The 18,858-nt window shown below is 27.5% G+C and overlaps 1 protein-coding gene across 12 annotated transcripts in view; it reads right to left on the reverse strand.

Moving 5' to 3' along the window:
* Positions 1-18,858, reverse strand: part of CCAP-R (Crustacean cardioactive peptide receptor) — a 165,557-nt gene that overhangs the window by 19,210 nt on the left and 127,489 nt on the right. For all 12 annotated transcript variants that reach the window (XM_088206125.1, XM_088206120.1, XM_088206124.1 and 9 more), the window contains 3 exons: positions 6,765-6,868; positions 6,532-6,625; positions 3,155-3,250 (listed from right to left, as the gene is read on the reverse strand). In XM_088206125.1, coding sequence (XP_088062251.1) covers positions 3,155-3,250; positions 6,532-6,625; positions 6,765-6,868 — 294 coding nt within the window. The remainder of the gene's footprint in view (positions 1-3,154; positions 3,251-6,531; positions 6,626-6,764; positions 6,869-18,858) is intronic.

The raw sequence follows: 18,858 nt of genomic DNA on the forward strand, positions 1-18,858 counted from the left end.
TTACTATAGCATAGACATGATGTTTACTTACACGTGAGATTGGTGACATTGAAAGTTATTCTCATTACTGTTTAGAGACATTTACGGAAGCTTGGGATAGTCAAGAAAATTAATTTGTATCAATTTAGCGATATCAAGTTGGTAGACAGAAGTGCTGATTTGTTATTTGGATGCAATGCAAACATTTCTTAATCGAAAAGATTTGTCTGATACATATTATTTATACAGAAGATAAAAATGTATATTTTGGTAAAATATGTAATTTAATAATACTAGTTAATAACTATTTTAATATTTACAATTTTATTATTAGCTACATAGCTATAATAAATAATAAAAATATCAAGTAAAACGTTCGTGGTTTTAATTCAGGGAAAAAGCACTAAAAATCATTTTATAATTTAAGGATAAGATTTTTTTAGATGTATTAAATGCTAATTTAAATACATTTGAATAAAGATCTGGACCTGTTGATATGTGATCTTCAATCTTTAAAGTAATATGTGCTTTAACCTTTGGTGCCTTAATTTAAATCTGAGGTTGTTTTTATCGTAGTGATTTATATAAATAAGAATAACTATTTGTTTAGCGAAACAATGTTAATTGCTTCGTAGCATTTTTTTTCTTGCTTTTTCAAAGCTAATAAAATAATTTTCTCTTATAGAGAAAATAGAACAACGTTTTTTTTTTGTTTCAGCATTGATATATATTGCAAATTAAGTCGTTGATTATTTTTATCAGGCATGTTTTCTCGTTCTTTACTTCTTGAAATCACTTATCAGATTCCTTAAATTATTTAGTGATGCCGAAAACGATCAGTACTGGCTTATCCGACTACTTGCGACAGCCTAGGTAGGAGGTCGACCCTAGACTTAATCCGCACAGTGATTTTTGTTTATGTATGGGTCGTAGTTTCTAATGGACTAAATAAAAGAGTTTGTTTATAAAGCGTATTTGTTTTAATGAAGATAACAAATAGATTCGGTAAAACAATGTAAGTCAAGATAGAACACGATCCAATTCAGAGCAAGCAAAGGCATGAAATATGTGTAATTTAATCGGATTGGAAAAGGTATCGTATATTACAAGCCGCTGTTATACCAAACCAATCAGTTGTTTAATATAAATAGCATTGTGCTATACCATGATGATACCAGACTACACGTTGCTATAGAAACTCGTCAAAAAATGCAATTGTAAAGGGATGTGTTAATGCATCCACCACGTAGTCCAGACCTTGCACATTCATACTATCATTAGCTTAAAGCTTTGCATTCTTTACCTAATTGTTTTAAAATACAAGATTTAAACTATTCTGATTAATTTTACTTTAAGAAGTACCAAAAAATATGAAAGAATCATAGCATGTATATAATAAAGTGAACACTATAAAAAACGAGACAAATAATACAATATTTACATTAATACATTTAAAAAAATTAATACTTCTTAATTTAGTTTATTTATGTCCGTATTATTGTTAAAAGCAATCGAGTGTCAGCAAATCGATTTTATTACTAATAATAGCATCATAATCAAATTATTATTAACACATAAACTATTCGTGCTATGATTTGCTGAATGCAAACTATATTAGGAAAATTCAATTGTCGAAAATGCACGAAGAGATATAATTTCCTAGATATATATATATATATATATATAGTTTGTGGGTAGCAATTTGCCAAGGGTTGCTCTATAGTCAATACAATTTTACACCCTTTGACCGATCTAAAGCATATTTGGCATAGTTACTTCACAAATTAGATTTTACTAGCTTTTCATAATCCTCTACAATGAGTTCACCGAAGCAATATAGTATTATATATATTGTAAAAAGCTTTAATACGAATTTGATTGGAATATTTATATGATTTCAATAGAAAGTGTATATTAGATAAGTATTCTAAAATTCTAAATACTCAATATCTATTTTATTTTCTGACCTATGTAAATATTTAAATATTTTCTACGATAACAGCACGAGCGCAATTTGCACGATTTAAATTGCTTTAATAATAATTATAGTCATTAGCACGCAATGGGTTAAAAAAAAAAATTTTCATTTTGATATTATGTATACAATGTATTATGTATACATAGCTATACACCTGAATAATAAAATAATTTATTAAAACTATTATATTTAATTAACAATATAAAATAAACGAAAAGTAAAATGGGATTTATAAATTGTTAATTTAGAATTAATTATAAAAGATGTAATTTTAATTGAATTAAATTTATAAGTAATATTTACACATATTTAAACATATGCTTTTTTATTCATTCTTACAAAATAAAATAAAATTTATTTTAAATGTACATTTTATTATATATGTTTAATATTTTTTTATATTATATAAATTTTCAGTAAGTATTTGCCATGAATTATAATATATTTAAGTAAATAGTACGTGAACGTTAATTTTACTATTTTCTTTTCAGAACCGTCAAAAGTTATATTATATATTTCTAGAGATAAATAAAGGACCATAGTTGTTTAAAGCCTTATATATGAATATATACATATTAATTAAACGTGGGAATATGATATTAAGTCTTTAATATAAAATATACATTATTTATGAATATATAAGAAAATTAAGATTTTGAATGATGCGAAAATACCTAACTTATATATGTATAAGAATTTTATGTATGAATAGTATTTATTAATAATAATATTAATATCAATTTAACATCTATTACAATCGACGATACTTTGCCACAATTGAGAATCACTTCAGTATATAAAAATCTTTCACGACTCGGTTATTAAACATTTGCTAGATCTTAAATTCTGTAGTATGTATAATTTATTTTGTGTCTACTAAGTACACTTTCATCGTTTATGAAGATTCGTCAGTGCTTACTGGAACTTTCAACGAAAAAAAACCTTTAATATTAAAACTTCCTAGAACTGTTTTATACCAAATTGAATGTTGAAGTTTCCGGGAAAAATTACTTTAGAGTTTGACTTTTTACGTCATCGGCAATAAAATTAATCGAATACCATATAATATTCAGTTAAATATGTTTAACTTCTTTATATGTTACACACGCAGTCGAAACTTAAAATGACGCTTAATTTAATAATTAAAACTGTTCTCATAATACAATTCTTAATGGTTCATGTTAAAAAAATACATACCTTGAATTACTGTTTCTTCGTATAGTACCAGGATTGGCACAGAAAAAAATATGCTTATCAACCATGCAGCTGCCACAAGACCCTTAGCCCTCTTCCCTATAAAAACAAAATACATGTTCATGTTATACCATACATGTAAATTTTTATTTACATATTATACGTATGTGATACGAAGTGACAAAATGAGTTATTTATAGGTGAAGTATTTTTTCAAAATAAAATGTGAATTTGATAAGGATGCAGACGTCAAATATTAAGATTTGGGAATAGATCATATTTTCGTATTTCGAATCGAATTTTTAATTATGACCTCGTTTCGAGTGAAGATCTTAATATACATGTATATAAAATATAATCACAAATTCAAGAGCTTAAATATATTTTTAAATTTATTACTAAATATTATTGGATTACTGAGAATTCACGAAGATTAAGTCGAAATCGAATGGTACATAGTATTCTGAGATTTTTGATCGTATCTATAAACATCTTATTTATATTACCGTCAATCAAAAGAGGCGCAGAATGTAGTACATGTTTCCAAACATTTTTATATGAAAGCGTCTCTTGATTTTCATTAATTTTTCTTTGGAAAGAAATTTATTTCCTATTCTATTTATTAAAGATTATATATGATATTTTTGGCGAAGTAATAAAATCAAGATTGTCTGCTTTCTCGTTTGATTATTACGGTTACAGTAATAAATGTGCGCATAAAGTCATATTGTATTTGTGGCATATGATTTAAGAAAAGTTAGAAACAAATATTTTCTTGATTGTCTTTATAATTAATATTTTATTAGAAAATTTAGTACATTGTAGTATATATAAAGACACAATTTTCTTATGTTAACCAGTTGCAAGCTGGGGTTGTTTTGCACTTATGTTAAGTATATGTGTACAGAACGTTGATCGTTGTCAGGCAGTCTTAATAGTCTGAGTAACACCAAATATCCGAACATAAACACGTAAAATATTTATAAGACAATAGGATGTATTCTATTTAGGCAAATTAAAAAAAATAGTAATGAATTTGTCGTTCTTTCACTGAAATATTCAAAGAAATGTAATAATTTAGGAGAACGATTTTATTTCCTTCTGTAAAAGAATAATTTTAAAGACGATTTTATTTGCTTCTGTGAAAGAATAAGATTTTCCACTATGATTAAGGTAAACTCTCTGAATAAAAAATACACAGGCTTGAAAGTCCCTTTACTCACGAGACATGGATTTGTACGACTTTTGGCTTTTTCCCAGAATTAATGGAACGGGATTTCAGAACACATAAAGAAACAAGTCCAATGGAGTTTGAATAATGCTTCTAGTAGTAGAAGTACCGATGAGAGAATTGCGTTAGCTCGAAAAAGGACTAGATCAGGGATCGGCAAACTTTTGAATGTTAGTTTCAGTTGAATGTTAGTTTCATTAGAATTACTTAGATTTTTAATTAGACATAAGTATATTTTTACAACATTTTCTAGCCACATTAGATATTAAATTTTAAATAGCCGCAACTTTAAAAAACATTTTTTACTACCTAATCAAAAACTGTTATTTAATTTTAAAAAACTGATAAAGTTTATTATTTTCTTTTTTTATATTTTGCATTTTTTTGTATAATTTATTGTATTTAAGAAAAACATTAAAGTGGTGAATTAATATGTATTTATTTATTGAAAATTTTTCTTTGCCACATTACAGGTATTATCATAATGCAGGATAATACTTGTAATGTCGCAACATCGGGTTAAACATAATCAAGAACTACTGTAAATCAGTGAAATATATTTAATCAACTAGCTGTGGTACCTCACGGTAGTGAGAGACCGACATCAATTATAAATTAATTATTGAATGAACGAACTAGTTCGTGTCTGTATTTTTAATTAATAATCACAATATTCACCCGTGAGATTGGGATAATATTAGAAAACGAATCGGTTGGAATTATATATATATATAGTAATCACTAATTCAAATCTCACAGACACGTTAAAAAATAAAAAAAACATTCATATGAAACCTTAACACAGGTCTTTCGGATTTTTCATAGACTTATACCACTGGTCCATAATGTAGTCATTTTTTAGATTCTTTTACAAAATCTGACATTTTTGTTTTCAAAAAAAAAATCGGAGATAAATTTATCAGCATATCATAAGTTATTAATTTATTTAAAATTTTCTAAAATTAGATCGTGTAATGATTTTTTTTCATTTACATTAGTTTTTTATTTTAATAATGTTGACAATTCTTAATATAGACAAAGAGTGATATTTGGAGAATAAAAATACTGTACTAGTAAGTATAGCAAGTTATTCTTTTTTGCTCAGTTGGCATCACTGGTTTCTACTAGTGTTTACTAGGCCTCAATCGCAACAATGTTTTACTTGAAGTCTGTTTAAAATGGCCGTATAAATTATTATGCGACATTGTTAATATTAAATTTATGCATAGAGGTATTTTTCACAGATACTTAAAAAAAATATATAGAATCAACACGACAGGCATTTACTAATCTATAAATAATTTCCAGAACTGTTATAATTTAAATCGAATATCAATGCTATCAAAAACTTGTGCGCGCTGGGTGCTGAAAAAAGGCAGCGTAAGACTTGAGAATTTTAGCTCACCAACTGCACTGAGGTTAAAGAAAACTACGTCTAAATATATAATAAAGTTAATCCTGCGGCAGCTAATACGCGACACAAACGGAAAAAATAACGGATTGCTAATGAGACGGTGAACTGGCAAGATAAGGGATGACTCATTATATTAAACGTCTAAATATGTTATTAAAATCAAACTTTTTTCTCGCAAAAATCCTCACTGAAGAAAAAAAACGATAATGGGAATTCAAAGAAAGTCAGGTACATCACTGGGGCTGTCTTTGGCCAGTTGCGATCCCAAAGCACAAAGCGCCTCTGAAGAGCCTGTTTCACAGAGAGAATTATAGCCCTAGAGACTGCAGAACATAGAGTTGCGCCATAAAGGCCAGTTCCTAAGAGCTTATAAATAAAGGGCCTGTGTCAATGCGCCTACATCTATAGAAGATCGACGTCATTAAAGTACTTCCTAGTGACCGCAGTCAAAATATGTACAGTACCGTTAAGAGGTTTCTTACTTATTTAGTAAGCATTAGAAAACAGTTAAAATATGAATACTTTGCTGGTAGATAATATTTATTTGCTAAAATACATATATGTATCTAAAAGTAACTACATAGCTATATAATAATTAATAAAAGATAAAGTAAAACTATAGTAAATATGCAATCTATTTTTTTTATTGTTGCACACGGCAATATGCTGTCCTATAAACCTATTTTGTCACTATATCAGCATAGTTCACTTCTTTGCAATATAAATTTTACTCACAACTTCCAGTAAAGTTCATAGGATTTGTAATAGCATCACATCTATCTATGCTGAGCGCAACAAGGACGTACGTGGACGAATACGTGACTACGACCTGCAAATAAAAATATAATCGATACATATTGAGAAATCGGCATGCATCCGTTTGAATACGTGCTCGGGACCAATAAACGTGACCATTGCGATTATATTTAGCTCATTAAGAATATATAATATATACTAAGTGTTCAAACCTGTAGGAACTTGATGACTTTGCACGCGATGTTGCCGGCTATCCAAGGTACCATCATCTTCTGAACGATGTCGGTGAGCACGCTTATGAGACCGACGGATAAATCTAGAGGAAGAAATAAAAAAGAATATGTGAATATATCATATAATGATGATAAATATGTTGTGTGTTTTAAATAAAGCTCACATCACACGCACGGATATTATGTGCCGTGTTAAAAATTAATAACTCAAACGGGCCGCAAAACCTATCTCGATAAATTGCTAGTGACGTTTCAATTTTTTGTTCATCACTTTAGGCGACGTTAATAAATATTTTTTAATCTAAAATAAATTTTGAATAATAGTAATATTTTTTATTATAGATAAGCAATAAGGTCAAATATAGAATAATATTTACATTTATTTAAATTAGGATTATAAAAAAACACCCACAGGTAATATCGAATGAAATAATACATATTATATTTAGCTTAATTTAACTACTGATTATTTTTTATTACATTTTTCACTCGAATATGTCAATATGTGAGTAGCACATAATATAAAGGGTCAACTACAAGCCTCCTTACTATTTTACCTTTCTTTAAGGGCTATTAAGTGGCGTTTGTAAGTATGTATGGGTTGTTAATATTGTATATTTTTTGCTATTTATAAAACATAGTAAAATCGCAATCTCATATTATTTATTATTTTATATTATTTAGGGATATAATATAGAAACAATTTTTAGGTCAACAACTTGAATACTAAATATTTAAAAAGCCTATTTGTAAAAAATAATTTTATATTGATTGTAGATTTTTACATTACTTCAAAATTTGATTTGATTCATAATCGATTAGACAGAATTTAAACACACAACAATACAACTATATTTTTGAGCCGTTCTTAATTTTTTATAATTAAATTAAGGGTTTATTAGACACAAAAGTATAATAGGTGTTAAAAATGTTTCATCTCATAGAGAATATCATATATGTACTAAAAAAATAAAAAAATAATCTCCCATTGAAAAAGAAAACGTTAGGTTAATTTCAACAACTTTTATGTCTTACTAAAAAAGTAATTTATTTACTTAAATAATAATAACAGGAATATAAAATTCGATACAATTAAATTTTAAAAATAAATATTCAAGCATAAAACTCGTTAAAAAATCAACTAAAATTTAGCATAACCAACAATAAACAATGTATGTATGTAAAAGTTCAATTTTTTAAATTTATATTACATATTTTATTAAATTTAAAGTAAATATATATTAACACTATATTTTTATCAATGGTGGACTTAAATTTACTTAATTTTTTGTTCTTAATATTTTTTCAGATAATTTATAATTAATACATATATTTTTGTTCCTAACATAGTGTTTATCTTTACTTATTTTTTATTCCTTACTTATTCTTATACATATGTGTATTTATCAATTGAGATATATTTATTAGCTGTGTAAAATAAAATTTTATTTGTTTTATAGCCTGTTTACAATCCGTTCATTCGATTATTTCATCTATTAATAATATTGTTGTAGTATGTATTTTACAAATATATATCTATATTATTACTATAAAATGCAAATATTTTATTATTTTAAAATAATTAATAAATGTATTAAGACAAATTAAAATAATAATAAAATATCTATTATTCCACTTATAAATAAACAATCTGTGTTTTATACAGAACTGAGTGTTTTTATAAATTATTATGTATATTATTAACTGTTTTTGTATATTAACTTAGGTTGATTTTGTATATTATGGTTTTGATTAAATTAAAAAAATAGAAAAATTAAATTGTATATTTTTATTCCTTTTTTTTAAATATTAAACTTATTTTTTTTCTACAACTTTTATGTTTTTTTTTCCAACCTTTTGCTTAGGAATAAAGTAATTTTATAATATTTTGGATTTTAATATATGATATTTACTTATATGTATCATTGAACTCATTCAAATTTAATATTATTAACTTAACATACTGCGTATACTCTTGGTGTCAAAAAGCTTTACTGTGATTATTTTCGGCAGGCGTAGCAATAAGACGAATTTCAACGATACCATATAACTACGATAAGCCCGCGATAAGGTAGGATTATTATCTCCTAATTTAACAGTACTTCAAATATTAAAGAAGTATAAAATCAGCGCTTCGGGGGCTTTAAGTAAAAAAGGGCTTATGCAAAAATCTTGCGATAAATCAAAATTTTTATTATCAATACATCACGTGTCCTCTGGCACGGACACTTTCTTGGGAAAAATCCTTGGCAATAAATCACTTCGGCCAGCCATCAAACTCTGTCAGCGAAAACTTCCACGTTCCCACGCTTCTCTCTTCCACACTATAGAGAAAGGTCGGAGAAAGAATTCCTTATGCATTCCGATGGCATAAAAAATTATAAGCCTTTATTCTCGGCTCATGTGATGAAACTTCGCTAATGTCGCCGGCGCCACGTTTCGAATCTATATTGCGAAAAGTTTGTAACCGATGCCGAAATATTATTACAATCTTATGTGTATGTATAGATATGCTCTTCATGAACGAAAGGAGATCAAGATTTCGTGTAAATTAGTCTCATTGGACAGTAATCTAAATAAGGTCCTTATATTATACATGTATATGTATCGAACACGAACGATTCTCGCCTATCGAATTTGATTTGTTAATTAATATACCAAGTTCTGACATTAATTCCTGGTGATTAGTGTGCGATTAGTGAATGTGATTAAGCCGAATGATTAGGACGTAGTACAATTTGTCCATTTAGAAAGCTTCTAAATTTATAATATATAAAGAAAAATTCTAGTTTTCGGTTTTAGAACGTCTTTGAGAATCACAATCCCTTCCTCTTCTGATTCCTGCTAGATTCAGGAAGTCCGTACTATTCGACTCTGCTATGGCTGTCGTCATTTATTCTAACCTACTAGCATGAGTTTTATGTATAATCAATAATTAAAATTTTTCGTATTATAAATAAAAAAAATGTACTAAATCCATGACATAAAAAGGTTTAGTATTCTTGTCCAATTTTCACGTTCACCTATGCAAAACGCGTGTGAGAGTTATTGTCCCATTTTTCCATGACATTAAATGTCTACGATCGAATAACTATTGCTCCGTATCGTATACGTGACATTCTGTGGGGATTTTTCCTAAAATTTAGACCTTCTATAAAGTTGATCGCCTGAGGGATTCAACGTATATATCTGAAAGTGACAGGAGCGCATTAAAACTTAATCCCGGTCGACCGTTTGACCTTTATGTCGATGATTAACAACCGCTTTATTTATAAATTGATGTAGTAATTGTAAAGATTGCCTTTTATTGCTATTTTGTGCAAGTTAAATGCCGCAATATAGTTAGAGAATCATTAGTTTAATTGTGATTATATCGCATATTGAAAGTTAAAATAAGAAGGTTACATGAATATGTGGTCTATAAGCAGTTTAATCATTTCTTTGTGAAAAGTTTTTAACTAATATATATTTCATAATTTCTTTCAATTTTTTTATACGTTTCATGAAAATGTATTATGAGAAAAGTTTATATCGCAAAAAGAATACGCCTACGAAGCCAGTGATGCTATATTACATTATCAAGCAACAATGTTATCAGTTATTTGTCACAAGGTATTAATATATTTTGATATATTAGTTTGGGAAATCCTTCTATAATATATGTAAAAGTATTTCAAGAATGATCCATAAAAATAAAAAATATTTTGTTGAGTGGAATAAAGAAACACCTTTATTATTTTTTTATATCAACAGGTTTGACCTCACATTAACAGGCGAGGGATAAAAAATGTAAATGAAAAGATGAAATATATTGTTTTTATTTAGCTGTCTGACCACCGACTGTAGTTAGTCTGTCGACAGTGACCAAGATCAAATCGGTTGGCTGCGCTAATACATTTGTTCGCAAATCTGAATTAAATACTAAAAAAAAGTTTAAAAATACGTATTAAATATTAAGAATACCACTATCTGAATTCTTGAGAAATTAAAATGAAATTTATTATATAATTTAATATAGTTCAATAACTTTAAATAATTTAATTAGTTAAATATAATATAAAATAAGATATTTTAAATAGTAAAATATAATCTTGAATATTCGATTTACGATTGATTAATATAAAAATATTGTAATGATTTTAATTTCTATAAATTTGTTGAAAATATAAACAGGAGTAATGAGAAGTATATCGAACGTATATCCGTATCGTATGTTTTAGAGCTAATAGTAGGGACGTAAATTATGAATTATGATGAAATGGATAGCTCTCGAACTGACTGTGTTAACGCAAATATGGTATAGCAAATAGTGCTTTGGCTTCAGCTAAAGTTTGAAGGCACTTCAGAACAGTATACGCTGATGCATATTTTTAATGAGACAATGTGACTCATTGGACAAGTAACCGTTATGGCGAAGCTCATAAAATTGGAGAGATACTTATTAAGCCATGTGTTATGCGTTAGGCTGTGAAAAAATAGATACAATACAACTACTGATATAGAGAAAGAGCTAATATGTCGACTTGGATTTGGCAATGAATTTGTATTGTAAATTTATGAATCTAAAAATGTCGCAGGACTAGCCATACTGCAATTACTTTTTCGTTACACATTTCATAAAATTATTGAAAAATATTTATTCATGAATTTTTACTTTATTTTTCAACTTTGCAGTCTTCAAAGCATATTTCACTCTGAAAACTGACTGTCGTTCACCAAATATTTTGTAAAATATATGAATCTTTGCTTGTTCATTAAACGTAGTTGAAATAAAGCTTTAGGGAGATCGAGGATCGTTTCAGTAGCTGGAATTCTAAATGCTGGATTTTTTATTTACGGTCATCTGAATAAACATTGAATATGTACATAAAATATGTATAAGGTGGGATTCTACGTATTTTTAATAATTAAATAATATTTTATTCGTTTTTAGACATATGTATATTTAGCTAAAAATAAATCAGGTGATTTTAAAGCCTCACACATATGATATAATTACGATGTGTCTGCTACAAATTTATAACGTAGGTTGTAAAATATAGAGGGTGCGTATGTAAATTTTGATGTTTCCAGTCGAAAACTCATGTATGTATATAGCCGTAGACATACGTAAGAATGAGAGATATAAGTGAGTCAATTTGAACAATATACAATTGTGACGCCGCCGTCCGCGAAGAGTTAGAAGTAGGAAATTTTCTCCGTAGAGATAAAAGTGACTCAAGATATGAATAATTCATGGAAATCCGAATGTTCAGGGCGAGGTGGAGGCGATGTCGTCACAAATTCACCCATAAACCGATGATATGGGTTTACAAATTCCCGACACATACACACATATGTCGGACGTAAGGGTCTTGATTATCCATCCACGATGCTAATGCGAACGCTACACGATTATGTTAATTTTGAAGATTTTCTGGGAGGAATTTTGCCAGTATAAAGATGTTTTTCATACAATACGTTATTAGTCTGTTTTGTGAGAAACATCTGTCGGATTTTTATGGAAATATCTCTAAATCCGCTTGAGACCGTTTCTAGAAAGATTCACGTACAAAGCTCGAAGCACGGTCCTTATTTTATTTACTCTCACACTTCCTTCCCTTGACCAGGAGCCATAAGCATCTTTTTTAATAATAATAATACTAATAATAATAAGAATACTTATTTAGAACTACTCAAACAATCATGAGCCGGTTAAAACAACTTTTTATTTTGGTATAATTGTTCAAATGAAAGAAGACGAAGAATAAGTTTACAAAAAAGCTTATCTAAAAAACTGTGACTTACTAGCAACCCAACCTTAAATTTGCACGTTGTTTATAATAGTATTACTTATTTGTACTATGGTATATATTTTTTAATAAAAAAGATAATCTCAAGTAATTGTATTATTGTGGGGAAAAATTTCAAGCTTCTGCACAATTAATGATAATTTAGATGTCATTCTAAAAACGATTTGAAGAAGAGATCAACACCTCTTGAAAGTCGGGCCCACACATAGTATATTCATACAACAATGGAAGAGAGATCTTGTGACCACCTCATAGCATAATGCGCGCTAGACAATACATTGTACCCTGCAAACATTATTATTGTTTTTTTATTTTTTGGACCAATTTCTAGAGTGACCATCTAGATGGTGTCTTTTAAGCCGTGTACACATTTCGGATGTGTCCAAAAACTAATGCAATTGGCTCGCAAACATCCTCATGTGAGTTCCGCCAAAAATTATACTCTTTATTTGGAAAGGATGCGCGGTAGTTTGACAATACTGCGCATAATACTATTGCTCCTTTATTATTTGCTTACTGATCGCCGGTGTGGCCATTTGTGCTCAAGAAGCGATGCAATTGGCTGGCAAACATACTCATCTGTGATTATAAAATATGTGACATTTGGACACTGAGGGAGATGCCACAGAATCACAACAGAAGAAACAAGCTAGGAGGCTGCATCGACGTGAGAAACATTCACGAATCATACAGAGAGCTATATGATAATGCCAGATCCAAGATGCTCCACCAAAATCACAGCCGGCAATAATACAGCTTAACACGCTAGCAAATACTCTTTAATAATTTCACCGCCAAGTTTTTTTTTCTCAATACAGTATTAATTTATATACATATGTTAAAAAAATAACTAAAAATATTTTTATGGTGTCTATTTGGCTGCAAAGGTACACTTCTTGTCTTAAAACCATAAAATGGTATACATTTTTAGAATGCTTTTATATATGTATATATTTAAAAAAATAAGAATGCATTAATTCACAATTTTGCCTTAAGCTATAGTATTACAAGTAAACAGCTGCGTAAACTTTTAAAAGGTTAGGGATTTTTAGTTTATTGATAAGAAATATTTTCTTTGTAGATAATGTGACGTTTGGTAATTTAGAAAGTAAATCGTATTTATTTGAATTTTTCTTTCAAGGCCTGAAAGCAATTCATCGATTCACCTTGAAATTATAAAGTGTTTTAAGTAAAAAGATCTTTGCGGTGTCTTTGAGAGATTTGCAAAAAGACACAATGAAATATGTTTTTTCTATTATGCGAGAAGAAAAATTCTACAGCATACATATAACAATATTATTTTGTATTACAAAAATTGTCGTTATATGAGCTTCTTTACTAATCATTTATCATAATGAAAATACTATAAACATACTGTCATTATAAATTAAAAATCCTAAAAATAACTGCAAAAAAATACTAAATATTGTTTAAAGTACCTCTTGGGGTTTTTATAAATTCATACTTCATTGTAGTTTCGTACAAACTATTGAACGGTAATTAAAAAAATCTATATGTTTTTATATCAAATAATTGTCAACTTTATTTTTCATATATTTGACTGACATTTAGTTACGAAATATATCATAATAAAAAAATCTCTCAGGATTTTAATTAAAAATATTTATTAGTATTTAATTTTTTTGCAGTTGAACAAATTGTTTCTTTTAAGTTTTATTGAAATTTTTAGTATTTCCCAATATTTTGGGAAATATTAAAGCAAAAAATTATGGTTTAGTATTTTTATTTTTAATACACACACGAATGGATATTTATTTACCTTACTTTTAGCCTAATCTTAGATTATTTAATATTAATATTAAAAACGCTTGTAAAGCATAATAAAAAAACATTTTAATCCGCATGGCCTTGATTATAATAATCCTATTTATATTGATAATAAATATGTATTTATATAATATAATGAAATAATGTCTGCTTTTATAAAATAAATCATAATTGTAAATATTTCGTATTAGATAAAAATTCTTTTAAATTAAATTTTGTTATGGTTATTGAATATTATTTTTATTTTTTAATATGCTAGATAGTATTTAGTTTTCACGAATTTTTAATCTGCGAGCTTTTAGTTGCACTAAATTGGTATGAAAGCCCAAATATTTCGGTTATTTTATTAATTTGACGTTAAATTACTAAAATATGTTACAGACACGTTAAACCGCACAACGTAAAATATTATGATTTTTTCACTAATAAACTAGAATTGTATCAAAGAATATGTTATTAATAGCTGGACTTTATTGTATTATTTATAATAAATATTATATAAATATTAACAAATAAACTAAGATGCAATTTTATTTTTTAGAACATGTGCACATATTGGGGCTTTTTAAAAGATCCCTCAAAATTGCTTTAATAGGTTGAAAGAAAAAGCACTTAATGATTTTCAATAAGTGGTTATGAATTCAACTTGTGCTATTTGATTCAACTCAATTAAAAATAACTTTTACGTCAACAATTTTGATACTATAATATTTTTAAACTTCATAACCATTAAAAAATTATCAGAAAATGCATTGATTAATATAAATTAATTATTACTTTTTTGTATCAATTGCAGATGAAATATATAATTTATTTTTAATTCATAAAAATACAATTAATCATAATCTCACTATACTCTTGAATATAAAATTTTGTTGAAAAAACTAGATTAAACCCGATGAGAAAAAAATACATAAAACGCATGATAATTATTATTATTGTATGTAATTAAATATAGATCATTAATACTATTGATGTAAAATTAAGTTTTTTTTTTAATAAATAAAATTAATAAATAAATATTTTTTCCAAATAAAAATCCAATAAAAAAGTATATATTACTTCATTCGCTTCCAACTTTAGAGCTTTATACAAGGATCTGAATATATAATATATTAAATATAAAGTTGCTCTCTTAAGCACTAGTTGTAGTAAGTATTACATGTGTATTATTTTTATTTTAAATATCTAGTGAGCAATCAATTACTTTTATGATAACTACATACGTCAATCTTACTGTACGATCATTAAAATAAAGACACGTAGCACTAAGGTAATATTACTTACAATTTCCACGTCCCCATTTTAAATTGAGATATAGAGTTTCTTTTTTTATCAATTAATAATATAATATAAGGTGTAGTATGATTTTAAATTACAAATAAAGTAATAAAAATCTCAGAAATATTTTTTAGGTAATGTTTACTTCTCACCTATAACAAAAAAAAAAAAATTTGTGAAGAATGTATACAAACTTTTTCACATAATGGATGCGAAATATACTATATATTATTATGCGTACAGTTACATTACACAATGGATTCAAGCCTCCCTGATATATGACATCAACTCATAATAGAAATGTATAATTTTTTTTTAATTTTTACAGCTCTCGATATTCAAACTATAAACGTGATTTACTATATTTCAAGTAGATTCTATTAAATATATATATCTGTACCATAACACTATGCCACAATCAAGTCGTTTAATCACAACGTCTTCCGTCGAAAGTCCAAATAAATCCTCTTACAATTTCTCGCAAATGTTCGCAAAGCGTTCCAGATGCGATATTAAAGCCAGCTGCTCGATGATCTTTTAAAGCATTATTACTTCAAGAGATTCGGATCAGACAACTTTCGTGGGAAGCACGCTTGGTAGTAGTGTATGTAAATATTTAACAAATTCACGTGACATTGTATTTATTGAATATATGAGAATGAAAATGGAACCATTTCATTTTGCGAGACTCTGACCCAATTTCGATGGAGGATAGAATTTGAATATTGCAGACCCTGAAAATACCACGCCAAAATCGAATATTTTGGATTATTGAATTAGATTTCGCATACCTACATGTAGTATGTTAGAATATAAGCGTGTATTATATTTATATGTTATATATACATATATGTATGTACCGTTCAGAATTATTGAGGTACATAAAAATGTATGTTTCATTTAATTCATATTAGTAAATTAATAAATATTAAAACACATTTATTCCTGAGAGGTATTTTGTAATTTAAATTTCAATTAAATAATAAAGTACAAGCATATAAAAGCTATAAGCAAACATTCGTTAAAGTTATGGTATTTTTATGTATTATTTTATTTATTGATAATAGGCAATTACTCCTAATAATAAATCTTTGCAACTTAAATATTAATTTTGACTGAAGTGAGAACTTTTATATTCATTTACACTCAGATTTTCTAAAATGCTTTGGAATTATTGTATAAAATTTAATCGTTTATGAACAATTGTGTTAAAAAATATATTTAATAAGTTTTAAGACACAATTCAAAATTGAGAAATATGTATAATTCGCAAAAGATTTTTTTTTATCACGATAACTTATTCATATTATATCTCATACATCGTTATCTTACCATAAATTGTAAAAAATAATATACGTCAATCATCACTTACGATATTCACTCACTCTATTTTGTTCATGATAGACATGGACTTGATTCGTGGGAAGTAACAGTGATGATTCCTGAAAACCGGTATTGTATTTCGAATCATAATTTGAGAAATATACATTTATAAAGTTTAGATTTTTAGTGTACTAGATAATTACTCGAATTTACTACATTTCATTGGTCCATGTTACGATGACGTTGGCAAAATAAACGAGTAACAAGTGTTTTTGGCACGCTTTCAACACTGTATCGCAAAGAAAAATATATTTTACTAAACTTAACCAAACAACTCCACGTTTTCATAGTATTACGAAAGTTTCACTTCACACTCTGATTTACAGTCGGAAGTTCAAACGTCAATAAAGTTAAATTCAGAATTGTTCAAGCATTTATTTCACTCTTGGTTTATTGTAGCGAAATATGTATTTAAACAATAATACAAAATGTTTGTTATTTCATGTTTAACTTTTAATTATGAAATCAAACGTTTTAAACTCAACGTGACTTTCAATTCAGCACGTGTATAAATTTTCAGCGGACATGAGAATACATTTTTGTTTGTTTTTTGATATGAAGGATGAAAGCAAATCGCTCGTGGCATTTTAATGTAACATCAGCGGTAAGTTTTTTTGGTCGTAATCGAAAACGAGAATTCAAAGAATTAAGATTTAATCAGTATTGTACGAATAATTAGACAATTTCGGAATGTTTGCAAATTCATTATTCAATTTTTTTTAATTAAAATATTTTGACAGCGAATAAATTCAAGTTTATTATTGGAACTTTTCGTTTAACGAATAAACTCCAAAGTTTATTATTGAAACTCTGAAGTATAAAGTGTCACGAAACTCGTTCAATTTTATCATTGCAAATAAAAAAATATATATATATTTATTTAATGCCTCGTATATTTGAAATAAATGGTATCGGATTTTATGAGATCGGCTACTTTCGCAACTTTACAAGGGTAAAAGTTGTCATACCGGTTGTTATGGTTTTGATTTTGGAACTTCTATGTAGGAATCCACATTTTTTTTACTGTTTTAACTTTTATATTAAAACAAGTTTATAAAGTATTATAGTAAGTGATTTTTCTGAAACAAATTTAATGATAAATGGCAACGCGTCAAATATATTGATCAGCGATCAGATCCTGAAACTACTTATTTGTGAGACACATTATATGTTACAGTGAATATTTATTACCAGTTAGGTTATGTTTTCACTAGTATAAATATAATTTTTTGAACTTAAACAAATGTATTTAACAATTGTTTACAATTGCTCAATACACAATACTATAATTTTAAAAATAAACTAAACAAAATGTAAATGAATTACCCCAATGTACGTTCTAAAAGTATACTTGGTATATAATTTTCATTAGATCATGTAAGGTTTGGATAATTTTGAACAAAGACAAGCAAATAGATGTTTTACAATGACAGTTTAAAACAGCATGTAATTTCACTAGATTCTGTAAGTCAAAATATACTCTCACTTGTAAAATTTTTATTTTTGTTTTTTATTACAAATCTGATCATCCATATACAATAAAAAAATATGATGAACACTTAAAATAAATAACCATGATAAAAAAGCAAGAGGAGCGTTTTCAAACACTGGCGGGACACGATAGCGAATCTTTAAGGAACTCAAAAGCTCATTGACGGGTTGTCGACACCACCCCTTAGCAACTTCAAATGCAATGAATTGTATTCCAGCCAGGCGCGTACGGTGAGATACTTTCCCTTTCGCTCGCTCGCGTGTTAAGTGACGAGAATGAGTAAGAGATAAAGGCGTGCAGAACGAAAGGGGAAGTAAATCTTTGAGTAAACGTTGCT

This window comes from Plectrocnemia conspersa, unplaced genomic scaffold, assembly GCF_051122295.1.
Source record: "Plectrocnemia conspersa isolate PC_06_02 unplaced genomic scaffold, ASM5112229v1 ptg000002l, whole genome shotgun sequence".
In the NCBI taxonomy this organism is placed as follows: domain Eukaryota; kingdom Metazoa; phylum Arthropoda; class Insecta; order Trichoptera; family Polycentropodidae; genus Plectrocnemia; species Plectrocnemia conspersa.